This window comes from Dromiciops gliroides, chromosome 2 (genome assembly GCF_019393635.1).
Source record: "Dromiciops gliroides isolate mDroGli1 chromosome 2, mDroGli1.pri, whole genome shotgun sequence".
Taxonomy (NCBI): domain Eukaryota; kingdom Metazoa; phylum Chordata; class Mammalia; order Microbiotheria; family Microbiotheriidae; genus Dromiciops; species Dromiciops gliroides.
Genome location: NC_057862.1, coordinates 558,647,571 through 558,665,894, shown reverse-complemented (window position 1 = coordinate 558,665,894; position 18,324 = coordinate 558,647,571). Strand labels below are relative to the sequence as shown.

Below are 18,324 nucleotides of genomic sequence, written 5' to 3'. Positions count from 1 at the left end.
TCAAAAGTAACTTAAATCTTAACATCTACATAGTCAGGAATAATTTGCTCAATTGATCCCACTTAATCTAAAAGAATTAATGCAGTTTCTAAAAGGGCAAGCTTATGGTTCTGCATGCACACGCTCTCCCACCACCAAGGACTGCTCAGACAGGTCACAGATAGATGCAAGTAGCACAGAGCACAAACAAACAGGAAAATCTAATATATTTTTTTAAATCCAGCAGGAATGCTCATTATTCTTCCCAAATCATTCCAAAAATTTCTCCAAATCAATGCTCCTGTATTCTCGACAGTTTTAAGCTTCTAGGATTGCGCACTTGCACTGGGCCATCCCCCACTGTTGAACGTGCCTTCAGGGTCTGCTTGGGACCCTAGAAATCTGCTTGCCCATCTGTATACCCAGTAAGCACATGATTCTGAACAGCATTCATCAATAGGGCACACGGAATGACCAGATGTCTTCGATAAGAGTCTAGGCTCTGATCCTCTAAAGTTATCTGACCTGAACTTGGAGCTGTCTGTACTGATACATACAGTTCCATCCAATTCAGTTTAGCAAATGTTTATTAAATGCCATTTATATGACAGGCCCTGAGGATACGAGGGGGGAACAAATGAAGTCATCTTTGCCCTCAGGGACCTTACATTTTACTGGAGAGAAGCAACCTTCAAACAGATAACTAAGTAGCAATATTAATAGTTCCCATTCATGTAGCACTTTAAAGTTTGTAGAATCTTTTCCATACACTGTCTTGCTTTATCCTCACAACTCCTGAGAGGCAGCCGCTATTATTATCCCCACTTAAAGATAAGAAAGCCCAGGCTTGGCAAGCTTGGAGGGCTCACTCAGGGTCCCACAGCTAGTGCAAAGTAAGTGTTGGGTCAATACAAAATAATTACTTGGGAAGAACAGAAACACCATAGGGAGGCAGCATTTGAACTGAGCCCTGGAGGGAATGAAGGATTTTAAGTGAGGAACAGGAAGAGGGAGAGCATTCTAGGCATGACAGACATAGTGAGACCTGGTGCAGTGTACTGGGCAGGACTGAGTAGGCTAGTTCCACAGGAGCCTAGAATGCAGGAGAAAGAGTACTGTGAAATAAGCTTAGAAAGAGAGAGTGGAGCCAAATTGTGAAGGGTTTGTCAAACTTGTCAAACAGAAGAATGATGTTGTGGATGTTGGTAGTGTAGACCTGGGGTGAAGGAGCCAACAGTGTTGGCTCAAGTTTCTAACTAAAATGTGAGGTGAGATCCTGCACAAGCATCCCGGGGGGCTCTAGTTGTTCTACCCCAGAGAACAGGGCAGAGCTCAGAAGGCGATATTTGACCCATCTGGGTGCTGACCTCCGACCTAGCACCATTGCCACCTGATTCTTTGATTGCTCTGAACCCAAGGCTTTGTGCAATTTGATACCACACTCTCCCAGGGGCAGTCACAACCCAGGGGAACACAAATGCAGATATTTAGGGGAAGCCACCAAGGTAACCAGACTCCCCAGAGCCACATGGCTCTGACACTGTAATCTCTCTGGCTCTCTTGCTCTTCTTTCTGTCAAAACACTCAGCTCTCTAGTCATAGTTCAAGGATCAGCCCAGGAATAGCAGCTCAGAGGCTCAGGCATTCCCAGCTAGGATATGCCATCTACATAAAGCCTCATATTGGGAGATAGGATGATGTCCTCATTAGGACTATTGGCAGCAACCATTGTCCTAATCCCATAGCTCAACTGCTCTGCTTCCCTACTGATCCTAACACTGGTCCACATGACCATTTTCTCATTAGCATCCTTTTATAACTAACAACTAATCGGAAGAAGTTTCACCTGAAATTGAAGTGAAGGGAAAAACTATTGTATAAAGCTCAAAATATTTGTGAAGATAGTATGATGCAAAAAGTTGAAAAAAAAAAAGAAGCTAGGGAAGGTATGTTGTGAAATCCTCCCTTACCATATTTTTCTTTTGTGTGTGGGCTGATTTAGTCAACATGATAAGTTGTGGTGAGTGATGTCCCTGGTGTGTAGCATGGGGGTGTGAGTGTGTGGCTCAAGCAAGGCAGACTATACATCTCCAGCCTCTTCCCTGCCCCTTCCACCAAGGGACACTAATTCCTTCCAGGAAGCAAAAAAAGAGGTAGGCAAAAACGGGCCAAAACTTAGATGACTCTACTGACCTCAGAGAGCAGGGGTCCTAGTACAACTGTAATATTATTCTAGGGGATGAAATTTTTAGGTCCAATCTGTGACGTTTAAAATCTAATGTGTAGTCACCTTGTTTCTACCCCTGGTGTGGGGGGAGAACTAGCTAAGGTTTACTTATAAGAAATGTCATCACTTGTTTTTGGCATTAAGCATTTATTAAAATGCATTATAGGTTAGTAAAGATAGAACACGTGGAGTTCAGAAAAAAAAAAGAAGCTTATCTTCCCTAGCATTCAGACTGGACTCCTTCTCTCTCAGCCACCAACCCGAGGTTCCAAAATGAAAAAGGCTAGAGCTAGGGAGCCAGCCTCCCTTCCTACTTCCTGTCTCCCTCCCTTATTAGTTGAGGGTGGTCTCATGTTGATGTTGTAGTCCACAGCCTCTGAGAACAATACCCCACTCAGGGCTGGCCAGGTGCGGTCCTGGTTCTCGGATTTTATCAACCTTAAGTAGGTTCTCAGTCAGTCTCACCCAATTCAATCAATTCCAAATCAATCTTCAGGTGGGGCCCCTGGGCGACTGCCAAACCCCATTATTTTCTCATATCTCTCCCCCCCATTGTTAAGAAACAGTTAAGAGGGGGCGGCTAGGTGGCGCAGTGGATAAAGCACCGGCCCTGGATTCAGGAGTACCTGAGTTCAAATCCGGCCTCAGACATTTGACACTTACTAGCTGTGTGACCCTGGGCAAGTCACTTAACTCCCATTGCCCTGAAAAAAAAAAAAGAAAAAAAATTTTAAAAAGAAACAGTTAAGAAACAATTGTTTCCTTAATGAAGCGATAACATTATAGATACTTATGACTAACAATGTAAAGGGAATGAAAAGAGAAAAGAAATTGAGCGAAGCATTGACAAAGGCTAAAGGGTAGGTGAACATTACAAACAAAGAACTAAAGGGGGCAGTCCCCTTTAGTAAGTGGATATTACAAATAGCGTATGCAATGGGGAAAAGGAAAACAGGAAAATGTTCCTTTAAGTCTTTGGAAATCTTTTCTCAGATGATTCTTGGGATGTCCTCTGGGTATAGTTGTGGAGTGAAAGTCTTTCAGGTGTTTCAGATACTGATAATCAGCTGGAAAGTTTCCTACAAAATTGATCTTAACACAACTTTAAATAGCTTTGCCAATAACCAGATCAAACAATGAGAGTTCTCAAAAACATGTCTAAGGAAATTCAGAATCTTTTAGAGATATAATAAAAACAAAAATTGAAAATTTTTTTAACTTAATGTTACTGTAAACCCTCCTCTAACTTTCTCATTTTCTTTCTTTCTTTCTTTCTTTCTTTCTTTCTTTCTTTCTTTCTTTCTTTCTTTCTTTCTTTCTTTCTTTCTTTCTTTCTTTTTGTGGGGCAATGAGGGTTAAGTGACTTGCCCAGGGTCACACAGCTAGTAAGTGTCAAGTGTCTGAGGCCGGATTTGAACTCAGGTACTACTGAATCCAGGGCCCGTACTTTATCCACTATGCCACCTAACTGCCCCCCACTCCTCTAACTTCTGATCACTGTTTCAATAATTGGGGGGAAGCAAGACACTAAGCTTTTTATCCAAGGCTTAATTCCTTTCTCACCAAATACCAGACCCACAATGAACACACATAGGAATCTGTCCAATTTGATGGCAAGACAAAAATCCGAGAATGTCTACCTACCAGACCATACAGAACTCTTCTACTGGGAGCTTGGTAACTTCAGCTCAACCAAGAGAGAGCCTAGATCTTCACCTGAGGGTGGATTCATTAGTGTAGAAAGCTGGAGATAGGGTAGAGACTGCCAGCTCCTCTCATGTCAGGTTCTTCCCAGAGTCCTTTCCTTCAGCAGCCTGAAGTGGGATTGGTATCTCCCACCTTCTCTCTTGAAGCTGGAAGCCAGAATTGCCTGAATCAACTGCAGAGCCTGAAGCATCTCAAAGCAACTTGAAGACTGGAGAGACCCTTGAGGTCAGAGGCTCGAAGATGGTCTAAAGACTGAAGAGCTCTCCTCTTTTCATCTCTTGCCAACTGTGCCCTCCTCAAACTGGTGTGAAGCATTATCTCCACCAATGAGGAGAGTTCCATACCACTGGGCTTTGGAACTCTGTCACAAAGTTATATAACATTATTCTAAAGAAACGAATTAATGAATGGCCTTTTCCTTCCTTTCTCCTGGATACTCTTACTTGCTCGGTGTATCAGTGGTATCAAACTCAAATAGAAATGACCTTCAGGCCTCATATTGACTTAGAAAACTGTAAATCAACATTATCTGCTTTGTATTGTTATTTATTTTGTTAAATATTTCCAAATTAAATTTTATTCTAGTCTGACATCTCTGCTATACATGACATTCCATCTCCCTCCTCTTCTAGAATCCCTATCCCCTTTCAACATTGAGCGTACACCATCTCATATATGGGTCCTTCCTGATCAACCCTTCCTTCCACCAGTTAATACTGTCCTCTCAGCCTCAAAATTACTTTGCATTTCCCTTGTATATATTTTGCACTGATTTATCCGTATACATAGTATTCCCAGCCCCCCCCCAATAGAATCTAAGTGCCTTGAGAGGGCAGATACTGGTTCATTTTTGTCTTTATATTTCCAGTACCTATTACAATGCCTTGAATATAGCAGACCCTTGATAGATGCTTGGTGAGTTGAATTGAAATATGTTTGCCAGATTGCTCTTGGTCACTGTACATTTCAACTTCATGACTTGCTCAGTAGTAGCTACTCAATAAATGTTCCTGACAGACTTCCCAGTTACCAAAGCTGAAATCGGGTTAATAGAGACTTTATTATCTGCTGTGGAAACAAATGGAAACCTGGAAGACCCCCAGTGATTGCCTTGTTGACACTCACAGCACTATACTTCCTGGGGCAGGAAACACAGCACACCGACTTAGAACCCCAAAGCTCTTTGGCATGGAAGACACCTGTCTCCTACACAGATGAGGGTGAGACTCCAAATCAGCAGTGTTCCACAAGCGTATGGCAAGTCAGACTGTACCCTAGAACAGAAAGGACCTAATGTGAGAAATGAAAGCCTGCTGTACTTGAAGCCCTAAGTTTCCTGTTCCTGTTAAAGGGAATTATTTATTATTTCAAAGCTTTTCAATGTAGTACACTTATGCTGAAGGGCCTCGAGTCTCGCAATATTCCATAGTTTTATTCTCCCTTTGTGGAGTCCTTATAAAGTCCTTTTAGGTGTTTTCTCCTGAAGCTTCCTTGCTGTGTTAAGTTTGCCTTTAGTCTCTCTCTCTCTCAACCCCTGATTCTACCAGCTACTGCTGCTCTGGGACACTGCTTCTGACCTTCAGATGCTCACCAGGTTGTCACTTGATCAGTGGGGAAGGCAAGGGAAGAAGCTCAATCTTCCACTCACCCCCAAGAGAATTTCCCCCTCAGGAGTACTTTAACACTGCCTTTGACTACCACTAGACTAACTGGCTCGCTGCTGGAATGCTTTTGAACTGGCTTGCTGTGTCATACATAGGTTAAAGGAGTGTCTGATTTTTCAACCAATTATAAGACGTTTCTTGCTTGGTGCCTGTCTTCATCCAATCCTCAAAGTCCTTTACGCCTTTCAAACTGATTAAGTATTTGTTCACACCTAGTTTACAGCTTTGACTGATTCATTTGAGAAGTTTGGGCCTTCTGTTTCCACCCTAATTAGAATGGGGATAGAAACCGTAAGTCTTACCCGTTCCTTTACTGTGCAGAAATATTTTAGTATTCCCATGTACTAGTTTATTTAGCCAACCCCTGGTCATTTGGCACAAAGTGTTTTGTTCTGTTCTCTATCATAAAACATGCTGTTTTGAGGAGTGTTTTTGTGTGGTCAGGTCTTTTTTTTCCTACCAATAACCTATTTAGGGTATAAATCTAATAGTGGGTCCTCTGGGTCAAAGGGAATTAATATTTTGGTAATTTTTATTCCATTCGGCTTGCCAAAATGGTTGGGCCAGTCCATTGTTTTCCCAGAGGGGGATTACCATGGCCGGTTTTCCACAGTCATGCCAATTTCAAAATTTTCATCTTGCCCCATCTTTGATGATTCAGAAGGTATAAGATGATACCTTAGAATTGTATTTCTTTATTTGTTACTGATTTTGAACATTTTTTCAGATGGTTGTTGGTCGTTCATATTCTTTTTTTAAAAAATTAAACTAGGGGGGCAGCTAGGTGGCGCAATGGATGAAGCACCAGCCCTGGATTCAGGAAGACCTGAGTTCAAATCTGGCCTCAGACACTTACTAGCTGTGTGACCCTGGGCAAGTCACTTAACCCTCATTGCCCTGCAAAAAAAAAATTAAACTAGGGCGTTGTTTTTCCAAAATTATGCTGCCATTTTCAGCCTCTTGTAAGTAGATTGCAAGTCCTGTAGGAGACATAAACGAGCAAATCTCAATGAAATTTCTTGTAATCAATCATGCTGGATTTCATTTCTATGTGTTGTAGAGTACTACTACAGCACCTTTCATCTGAAAATCTTGGAGCACACTATGAACATTAACTAATTAAACTTCACAAAACCCTGGTGACCTTGGAAAGGGAGATAGAGGATCACTTCATCCGCTCCTGAAATGCAGCCACCTCAGGGGAGGAATGTGGCAGCTGCTTAATAATGCACTGCAACACTACACAACACTTTAGTTGAGGTAATTACTAATTGTAGTTAGTAATTGCCATGAATATTAGGCTGTCAAATATTTCAGTTACCTGTATCTTGAGTTTATTACAAATCCAATTTGTTTCTTTAGTATTTGGGAAGAGAAAAAAAGTCTTAGGTTGTATTTGTGATGGGAAAATACCATATTTGGGGAAAAAACCCATGTAATAACTGAACTTGGGATCTTATTTATATATCTTTTTTAGGTTCAAAGGTGTGTTTTGTTTGTCTTGTAGAAACTGGAAACCTCACATAGGAAATATAGAACTGTTCCATTGATTGATTCCTCCCTTGACAGTCAAGTATAATTTGATTAGTCAAGAGAGGTTCAAATGATTGGGAAAGTTTAATATTTTATTTTCCTCAAATCATTTTCCTCTATTCTAAAGGGGTTCTCTCTATTTCTCCTCTCTTTTCCTGTCAGAAATACCATCCTACATAAGCTAGAGGTAGCTCTCCATTCTATCCTCAATTTAATAATTCCTTTTATCTGCTCTCCATGAATTCCCTCAGGATTTTATTTTCCTCTTATCGGTCTTATCTCATTTCTTTGACATCTCTTTTTCAAAAATAAATGTTAAGGCATTGATAGCCAGTGTCTATTTGGAGCTCAGAAACACCCAGAGGACCCATTCCATTTGCTAGCATTAGGCATTAATAAAAATGGAAGAGTAGAAAGCAGAGAGAATCCAGGAGGTGCTTCTGAGCCTAAAAGGTGCTTATTGCTACAGTACAAAATAAAAAGACAAAACCCACTGTCAAACTGGCAGCAGGTATTGTTGAGTCTCGGATGAACCCCCAGGATCTATATTGCAGCTGCTACTATACTTCAAAGAAGATACAGCAGCTGGGCAGAACATCCTGGGGTTGAGCTGATCTGAGCCCCAAAGGCAGACACCAGATGTCATGGCTCAGAAATACCAGTGGCGTGAGAAACAGGTAAGTAATAAAGTAGGATGGAAAAGGAGAATGAGATAGGAAGGAACAAAATGAGCCTCAATGCTACCCTTTCTCTGATTGCCATCCCAATGATTGCTCAGGCTCCAGATGCTATGGAACATTTATTAAAAAGGAGAGCAGAAGAGCAAGATTTCTTAATCAAAACAAGAAATAATACTTTCTGTTCATTTTGGTGAAATAAATAGGATTTTCTAAATGATTCTGATTGTAATGAGCCCCCAAAACCTTGAAAGTAGATCAGGAAAAGATTATATGTGAAATTGACTACTATCTACAATACACTTTTTATGTACTTTAAAATATATTAGAAATTCAATATGTGACTTTCTAAGCTGTCTTGTTTGTCTGTTTTCTTCTGAACTTTCTCCTGTGTATTTGTAAAAGGTATATCATAAGCTATCTAGGGGCTCTAGTATTTATTTATTACATTTTGAAAAGTTAAAATAATAAGGTGCTTAAAGCTCTAATTTACATAAACTGCTCCCCTTGTGATTTCCAAACCGAAGGAAAATAATCCCCCACTTAATCCTTGACAATCAATATGCCTAACAAATCTAATTATGAGTATATTCCATTAAAAATATTTTTTAAAAATTTTCAGAAAGGCCAATTATTATGCATTCTGATTATTATGAAGGCTAAGACAATATAAAATTAACAGTTTAATAATTATTATACACATATTGAATACATACTTTATTTTCTCCTACAATTTAGATATTTACTATTTGTATTACACACATTTAATGTGACTGTTTTTCCCCTCACATTTGCAGTGGAGAACGAAAGTGTCCAGACCACCCAAAAAACAGATGAAGAGTCAGTAGAACAAGATATACACAGTGCGGTAATTAAACAGTTAATTGAAGTATAGAATATGGGACTTTTGTCATTTACTAAAACTACATGTTTATAACAGACAAGATGAAGGCTTATCTATTTCATTCAAGGACTATCTTTTAGAAATGCAGCCATGCCTTCTCCTTCCCTTTGCCTCCTCATTCCTCTGTCTCTGTATCAGCAGCTCCTTGGGGCTGAGAGTATGCTGGCTGTTACCTAAAGTAGAAATCTTTAAAGTTAATAGTTCCTAACAAATGAAGAGTAATTACACATGAAACATTGTCCATAGTTCTCCTCCTTTCCTTTGGAACCTCCACTCCAACCCCTGTTATATGAGAACCTGCGGATATCCAGACACCCCCTCCCCCAGAGAAAACTTGTGGGAACTATCACTGGTACCTCTGCTGCTCTGTCCCCTCCCTCTACTAGTATTAGGTGCTCCTGTTAACTGGCAGGTAAAATAGAAATAGTTATCAAGGAGGAGATTAAAGTTGGATCTATAGATTTAGGAACCTTTTCCATAAAGTTTAAGAATAAAAGCCACAGTGAATAGATCACCAAGGGGGACAGTGTAGAGAGATGAGGAATGAGGACTGAACTTTGTTGGACACTTACGCTCAAAGGACAGGTGGAAAATGATAAAATATTGGAACCTGGAGAAAGAACAGCGAGACAAGTGGGAGGTAAACTAGGACATAATAGCATCATGAAAGCCATAGATCCTGAAGGAGGGGGTGACCCACATTGCTAAATGCTGCAAAGACATTGGAGATATTGAGACCTGAAAAAAAAATAGGTCATTGGATTTGACAATTAGATCATTGGTCTCCTTGAAGAGAGCATTTTCAGTAGATAGATAGGTACAGGAGCTTGAATGTTATTCTAGGATGAGCGAAGATAGCTATAGAGTCCAGAATGGCACCCGGGTCAGAACATGGCTGAGCCATTTAGTTTAATTCTGGATGCCACGTTTTAGGAAGGACATTGACAAACATGTCCAGAGGAGGTCAGCAGGGATGGTGAGCAGATTAGAGAGTGTGCCATGAGAGGTACGATTAAAAGAGTCAGGGATGTTTAGCTGGAAGAAGAGGAGAATTAAGGAGACAATCATTGTGTGCAATTATTTGGAGGTTGCCACATTGAAGAGGGAATTGGTCCCTGGCCCCAGATGACAGCAGTGGGGTGGACATTGTGGCAAAGAGGTGAGGGAGACTTCCAACAGTTAAAGCAGCCCCAGGGGGTTGTGGGTTCTCTTCCCTCTTCCCTCAGGCCCCTGAATAGAGACTAATGATGATTTGTTGGGTTTCTTGTAGAAGAAATATCCATCTGGTATAGGTTGTGCCAGAAGGCTTCCAAGGTCTCTTCTAACTATGAAATTCTGTGATTATGAATGTAGCAGGGATGAGCAGGGAGGTGAGAGTTACATGATTATATTATGGGATATGTAGTGTTACATCACTTTTCATAGCATATTTAAGCTATATCATAAGTTAAATAGCCTTGCAACCTGTCCTTCACTGTTTTGATGGGAAAAATTCGTCCCAAGTTCCAGAAAAACAATTTATTAACACACTTGAAATATAACCTGCTATATAAATGGATATGGATGTTATTTATGTTGGATGAAGTGGAAATATGAAATATAATATGTGAAATGTGATATAGAAATGTAATAGGTAAAAAAAACTGATATGGAATATAGAAATACTTTGTGAAAGTTTTGAGATAAGTACAAAAACAAAGACAAGGACACTATTGTAATTATCAGCAACTCTTTTGCCATTCTCCTTTTTAGGAAGAAGAAGTTAAGGAAGAAGTCCTCTTTGAATACCTGCCTGAACCTGCTTCTTTGTCAACAAGTACAAGTGATCGCACTCGTGAATTCTTTGTAAGGCTTGATTAAGTTACTTGAAAATGGGTTTTTAGGTCATTTGCTCATCTAAACAAACAATTGAGTAATTCCTACTTGAATGCCTTTGTCCTTGCAATTTTTCCCACCTGGAATATTCTCCCCACACCAATGCAGATAGCCCCCTCTTCCCTCCTAACCCACATCTGTTGCTCCTTTCAAGACCTGACTCAAAACTCATGGCCTCATTTATTCATTCAACTAGCATCTATTAAAGAACCTTCACCAGGCCTCCTCAGATTAACCTAGAGTGTTGTGATCACTGTGATTACTAGAGTGTTTCTTGTAGGGACAAGAGAACCTGAATTCAAATTCTTTCTGCTACTTACCACCTTTGTGACCTTGGGTTTAAGCTCTTTGACTCTCAGTTTCCTCATCTGTAAAATGAGAGGGTTAGTCTAGGTGATGTCTCAGGTCCCTTCCAGCTCTAGATTTATGAACCTGTGATTCCATGATGCATGTTTTGTTCCCCCATCTCAATCATTAGCTCTTCCTCAGAAAGAAATATGACTTGGAATGCCCTCGGAGCACATGCTGCCGCCCCTTCCACAGCAATTGCCGAGCTCAATAAGTGTGTTTACTGACTAGAGTTTCAAGCAAATTTTAATGATTTGTGCTTTTGTGACATTTCTGTGATGCATTTGAATAATTGGATTTTTTAAAAATGCCAATGGTAATATTTTGAGTACATGGCTATTATTAAAATGATTTTCAAAAATTTGACTCCAAATCACCCAAAGCTCCCATGAGGTTGACCAGAACCAGGAAAGGCAACTCTAAGCATGTTACATAGGACAGCCTTTGTTATCCATATATTATTTTGTTGAGCCTCAAAGCAATCCTGTGCAATAGGGTTTGGACATCCTGTAGGCTTATTCTTCCCACAGGACTCCTATGGTTTTATTTATGTATGTATGTATGCATATGTATGCATGCATGTATATTTCATTAAATGTCTCCCAATTATATGTAAATACTTTTAACATTCTTTTTTTAAAATTTTGAGTTCTAAATTCTCTTCCTCCCTCCTGCCCCATACCCCTTGAGAAAGCAAGTGATATGTTATCACTTATACGTGTGAAGTCATGCAAAACATATTTCCATATTAGGCATTTTGCAAAAGAACCCCCCCCCCAAAACCCCAAGAAAAATAAAGTGTAAAAAAAGGATACTACACTTTGCACTCAGAGTTCATCAGTTCTCTCTCTAGAGGCAGATAGTATTTTCCACCATGGGTCCTTTAGAATTGTCTTGGATTATTGTCTCAATCACCCCTCTGGTTTTTAAGGTGCTTCCATGTTCCAAAGAAGTAGAACAAAAAAGAGGAAAAGAAGTAGACTTAAATGTCAGAGAAAGCATTTGTGGGCACTTGACTTTTAGGTGAGGACCACAAAAGGTTCGAGTGCAAAGCCATTATATTATTTGCTCCAAGATCCCAATGCCACTGACTTTGATTATGTACGTGGTCTGGGGGGACATTGCAATGGAAGAGGGCAAAAATAGTCTTATTGTTCATATTATTATGATTAGGTGAGCTTCTTTAGGAGGACTGGTTTTACAGTTGTTGGGATGAGAGGATCAGAGCTTTATTTTGTTGAGTCTCACAGCAGGCTGGGTAGTAGAGTTTGGACATACTGAGTTTGAGATGCCTATGGGGTATTTGGGAAATGTTCAGTAGATAATTGATGATACAAGATAGGAATTCAAGAGAAAAGTTAGGGCTGGATAGATTACTTTGAAGTATTCTGTCTAGAGATGATATTTTAATCCAAGGAGTTGATGAGCTTTCTGAGAGAGAGAGATTGGGCAGGGAAGGCATAGTCCTAGGTAACACTCATCTGAAAGGGACACCTATGCGGTTTTAAATCAAAGTGCAAGAACTTTGTGAACAGCAGAGTAGGGGAAAGTGGGGAAAAAAGGTCACCAATGCAGACAGATATGGAGAAAACACCACAGGGCTTGTTAGAAAAGAATTTGAGGACCAAGGGCAAGTATACATCTGGAGGTAGTTCTTCTGTATAATTTCTTTCCTCTTGGTCTTAGACTTTGCACATTGTCATTTTTGCAGAATTTCCTTCTTTGCTCTTCCTACTGTCTTTCTGCCCTTATCCTCTATTTACACTTAGTCAATGGCAGGTCTAGTAGCCAGAAGGAATCTTTGCTTTAAAAATAAATTAAGGTAATTTCCCCTCCTGGCCTTCTTATCATTTGCCTGATAGCAATCAAATCTGCTAGCAGACTTCATTGTGATAGATCAGATTAGGTTCAAGCCACAAATTTCTGAAATGTAATGTCACAGTAATCACCTTATGCTGCTGACAATATATTATCTACATTTATAGTCTTTAGTTAGCTTTCCCAAGAATTGAATATTACTCTCATATAGTTGCAGTTTTAATGATATTAGGAGAAATAGATGAGCCTATAAAGATTAAGCACAAGATCCTTATTTCCACCTGAAATTATCACTTTCATTTAAGTTTTTGTATTAGAAAAATGTTTATATTCAAATTCACATATATGATATGGGTTTTTTGGGGGGTTCTTTTGCAAAATGTCTAATATGGAAATATGTTTTGCATGACTTCACATGTATAAGTGATAACATATCACTTGCTTTCTCAAGGAGTGCAGGGCAGGAGAGAGGAAGAGAATTTAGAACTCAAAATTTTTAAAAAGAATGTTAAAAGTATTTACATGTAGTTGGGAGACATTTAATGAAATATACATACATGCATACACACATACATAAATAAAACCATAGGAGTCCTGTGGAAAGAATAAACCTACAGGATGTCCAAACCCTCTCCTGGAAATTCTTAGCACACCATGAATTTTGTTATGGTTAAACTAGGACAATGGTCATGATCAGAATGTAGGCTTTCCTGATACTTTCCTCATCCCTGTAAAAGGATTTGGGGGTTTCCAAGATTACTTATCCCCTGGGAATATGTTATTCTGATTCCAACCACTCTGGCTTTTATTGTTTACTCTTTCTTTCCTATCCTGGTTCTCTTCCTAATTTTATGATCACACTTCTGTCTTTTCTACTGACTTCTCTTCCTCCTCTTGTCCCCTAAATATGGGCATTCGAAAAAGTTCTACCTAGTAGTGTTAACAGTACCAAGGAATAGGTCAGCACCATGACTAATGAGTGACTGAAAATAACCATTCAAAGCCATCAGCCTATGAATAACAAGTGACCACCCCTTCCCCCAAACTGGATTGATTTGCTTTAACTTTGAGGGTCTTACCGTCCCAGATTGATTTTCTTTCTTTCTTTCTCTCTCTCTTTTTTCTCTCTCTCTCCTTTCTTTTCTTTTCTTTTCTTTTCTTTTCTTTTCTTTTCTTTTCTTTTCTTTTCTTTTCTTTTCTTTTCTTTTCTTTTCTTTTCTTTTCTTTTCTCTCTCTGTCTCTTTCTTCCTTCCTTTCTTCCTTTCTTTTCTTTTCAACTAAGTAAAAGAGGCCATTTTTTTGCCTCATTTTTAACCTAGCTTTATCACTGAATGGGTGTTGCCTCAGGTAAACGGAGACCTGGAAAAGACCTTAGCTTAAAAAGGTCAAGGTCTCTCATTGAACTTGGGTCCATCTCCAGTTGCCTTTATCTATGTCTTGCCAGTGTACCCAGATGGCTCTGGAAGAGAGAGTGAGGCTGGTGATTTTGCAAAGGCCTGCCTCACTTTAATCCAATTCGTTGGAAGTCATGACATCAACCCGATGTCATGGTCCTCTTTGAGAATGAAGGACAAACAACAACAATATGTAGCGGTGTATTCCCCATTACTGGAAATATTTAAATAGGAGGAAAAGGTTATTGGTACTGGTATAGATGAGTTTGGCTGATTTTGGTGCCTTTTAAGCAGTTTGGACTGCCTATGGGATAAGAGTTAAAACCAGGAGAGTTTCCAGAGCACGGGAAGGATGTAGATGCACCATTTCCCAAAGAGAAAATTCCCTGTGATATGAGTATGTCTGTGTCTCTTTCCTTTGTGCACCTACCCAAAGAGAAGCAGCTGGAGGAGAATGTGTGTGGTCATCAGCAGGGCCCTTCCCCAGAGGTCTTGTGTCCTGTGGTGGTATTGAGAGCTGTTGCTAGATGGTGAGAGCTTAGCATTAAGGTCAAGACTGAATCTGTAAAAGCCTTTCAGAGGCAGATTCAGCCACATTCCATATCTGTTTATTATTCTGCCCCATCACCTCAACGTTTTTGAGATCCTAAATGTTAGCCCATGGAAATGATACATCTTTCAAGGCCCCATTTAACTGCCATTTCTATGACATCTTTCTCCATCACTGACACCTAGAAACAATTTCTCTTCTGAATCTCTGTGGCTTCTATTACTTTGTTGTTGTTGTTTTTAATGTAAATGTCTTATCTCCCTTACTAAATTGCAACCCCCTTGAAGATGGAGATTGTATCTTCTTTATCTTTATATCCCACAAAGCACCTAGGATCAATATTTTCAATATAGTACATCTTTAGCAAATACGAATGAATTAATAATAGCTAGCCTTTGTATAATGCTTTAAGATTTGCAAAGCATTTTACATATTTTTCCTCATTTGATTCTTACTTAAAATGGCCCTGTGCTTTAGGTGCTATTATTATGACCATTTTTCAGATGAGGAAACTGAGGCATTGAGAAATTAAGTGACTTGCCCAAGGTCAGACAGCTGTTAAGCGTCTGAGGTGTGATATCAAATCATGTCTTTCTGACCAAGTCCCACACTCTATCCACTATGCCATCTATCCAAATCTAAATAATGGTCAAGGCATAAATTATGAGCCTAGAAACACTTCTCTAGTTTCTACCAAAAAGCTCAGTACTCATTGTTCTTCTAGATTTGTCTCTCCAGGTAGAGTAGAAGCTCCATGAACAGGGACCATGCCATATGTTTGTTCTGAATCTTCATCTAATTTTAATATAGTGTGAGTGTAGAGTGGATATCCATTAATTGGTTAATGAGTTCCAATCTGACACCCTTCCCCCAACTTAGCCCTGGACTTTCCTTATTGGTTCCCCATTGAAAGCTAAAAGAGGCCAAAAGTCCTTGTTGCTCACTGGTACTGTACTCCCTCCAACTGGGGGGTCACTTAATTCCACTAGCAACATTTTTATTATGATTGAATCTATACTGGAAACATTGTTGAACAGGTGAGTTTATTTTTACATAATATCTTGATTTTTTTAACATCCAATTGAAATTAGTTTTATGACCTTTCTATGATTATTTGAATTACTCACCTTCTAAAATTTGGGTGTCTCATTAAGTATCCCTCCTTAAATTTAAGCTCATCTCAGAAGGTGTTGTTCTCCCAGGTGAAAAGTTCACACCTGCACTTGTAATACAATAATGCTGGGATGATGCAAGAGCTCATTAAACTGAGAAAAAGAAATATGACTTGCATTTGATCCCTTGCCTCTTTTTTTTGCCCTAGGAAGAGGAAAAATCTGCTTCTGAAATGTCATACGATTTTGTGAAAACATCTAAAGTCAGCCTAGCAATTGATGATGAAGACTTTCGTCCTGTGTACAAAGGTGATTCATCTGCTTTCTGTATCCAGCTATTTTGTATTGATGAGAAATACGAAACAAGGCAAGTATTGTTATTTGGATTTTCCATAGGATAGATTCCTATTTTGTGACAGCATTGCCATGACATTCTTATATAGAATAATTGTAGAACTTAATATCATTATACTTTTATTAAGTGAAACAAAAAAAAGGTATGGAAAATCACAGAATTTCAGGGTTTTGAAGGGATCTCAGAGGCCATTTGGTCTATCCCAGACCTGAACAAAAATCCATTTTACAGCTCTATACACAACAAGTGAAGATTCAGCCTTTGTCTGAAGATCTCCAGTGCAGAACAACATACTACCCCTTGATGTGGTTCATTATTCTTTGGAATAAATCTGACAGCAAGCCATTTTTCTTCATTTTCCAGGATTTTTATTAGCTTCATCCTATCAGAGCCAATTTAACATCTGAGACAGTGAACATTATGTAACTTTCAAATCTCAAATCAAGTCCCTGTGAATGATACAGCATGATACTCCCTCTACCAGCAAATAGTGTTTTAGATAAAACACAACTTTCTCCTCTTTCCCGCAACCAAAATCACAGAAAAGCACAAATTAGAACTAATAGAACAATTATTAAACGCATTACCATACATATCTTTTACTTTTTCATGTTCTCCTTCACCACATACAAAATTTTTACTGTTGTTGGTCACATCTTGTTTCTCCTTTGCCTACAAAGAGCTGAGCACATCAGATTTTTTGTAGCCATAACAAGGTTAGATGTTAATGGACCTCCATCTCTGCCCAGGCCTACCTCAACTTCTTTGGGATCCCAGATTTGACACCACGCTTAAATAAAGTGTTTTCTGGGGACTTTGTTTCTGTTTTAACAAGTAACCGTTAAAGATGGATGCCTATCCTACCCAATAACTATCATCAAGAATGAGTGAATGGTCCCCAATTGAGAAATGGTCAAAGGATATGAACAGGCAGTTTTCTGATGAAGAAACCAAAGCTATCTATTCCCATATGAAAAAATGCTCTAAATCTCTAATGATTAGAGAGATGCAAATTAAAACAACTCTGAGGTACCACCTGACACCTATCAGATTGGCTAAAATGACAAAAAAGGAAGATGATAAATGTTGGAGAGGCTGTGGGAAAATTGGAACACTAATGCATTGTTGGTGGAGCTGTGAGCTGATCCAACCATTCTGGAGAGCAATTTGGAATTATACCCAAAGGGCAATAAAGCTGTGCATACCCTTTGACCCAGCAATTCCACTTTTAGGTCTTTTGCCCAAAGAAATCATGGAAGGGGGAAAGGGACCCACATGTACAAAAATATTTATAGCTGCTCTTTACGTGGTAGCAAGGAATTGGAAGTTGAGGGGGTGCCCATCAATTGGGGAATGGCTGGACAAGTTGTGGTATATGAATACAATGGAATACTATTGTGCTGTAAGAAATGATGAGCAGGAAGAGTTCAGAGAATCCTGGAGGGTCTTACGTGAGCTGATGATGAGTGAGATGAGCAGAACCAGAAGAACATTGCACACAGTATCATCAACATTGAGTGTTGACCTACTGTGATGGACTATATTCTTCTCACCAATGCAATGGTACAGAAGAGTTCCAGGGAACTCATGATAGAAGAGGATCTCCAAATCCAAGAAAAAAAAAGAAAGAAAGAACTGTGGAGTATAGATGCTGATTGAATCATATTATTTCTTTTGTTTTGGGTGCTGTTGGTTTTTTTTTCTATTTTGAAGTATTGCATCACTGCTCTGATTTTTTCTCTTGTAACAGGATTAATGCAGAAATAGGATTAATGTTATTATGGATATATATATGTGTGTGTGTGTGTATATATCTATATGTATATGTATATGTATAGAGATATATAGATATAACCTATATCAGATTACCTGCTGTCTAGGGGAGGGGGGAGGGAGGGGAGGGAGGGAGAAAAATCTGAAATTGTAAAGCTTGTATAAACAAAAGTTGAGAACTATCTTTACATGTAACGGAAAAAATAAAATACCTTATACATTAAAAAAAAAAAAAGAATGAGTGAATGGGGGGCAGCTAGGTGGCACAGTGGATAAAGTACCGGCCCTGGATTCAGGACGACCTGAGTTTGGATCCGGCCTCAGACACTTGACGCTTACTAGCTGTATGACTCTAGGCAAGTCACTTAACCCTCGTTGCCCAGCAAAAAAAAAAAAAGAATGAGTGAA

The 18,324-nt window shown here is 39.3% G+C and overlaps 1 protein-coding gene across 1 annotated transcript in view; it reads left to right on the top strand.

Annotated features, from left to right (window-relative positions):
• CFAP61 (cilia and flagella associated protein 61) overlaps positions 1 to 18,324 on the top strand; it is a 354,788-nt gene that overhangs the window by 69,106 nt on the left and 267,358 nt on the right. The window contains exons 9-11 of the mRNA XM_043987819.1: positions 8,585 to 8,655; positions 10,444 to 10,536; positions 15,998 to 16,155. Coding sequence (XP_043843754.1) covers positions 8,585 to 8,655; positions 10,444 to 10,536; positions 15,998 to 16,155 — 322 coding nt within the window. The remainder of the gene's footprint in view (positions 1 to 8,584; positions 8,656 to 10,443; positions 10,537 to 15,997; positions 16,156 to 18,324) is intronic.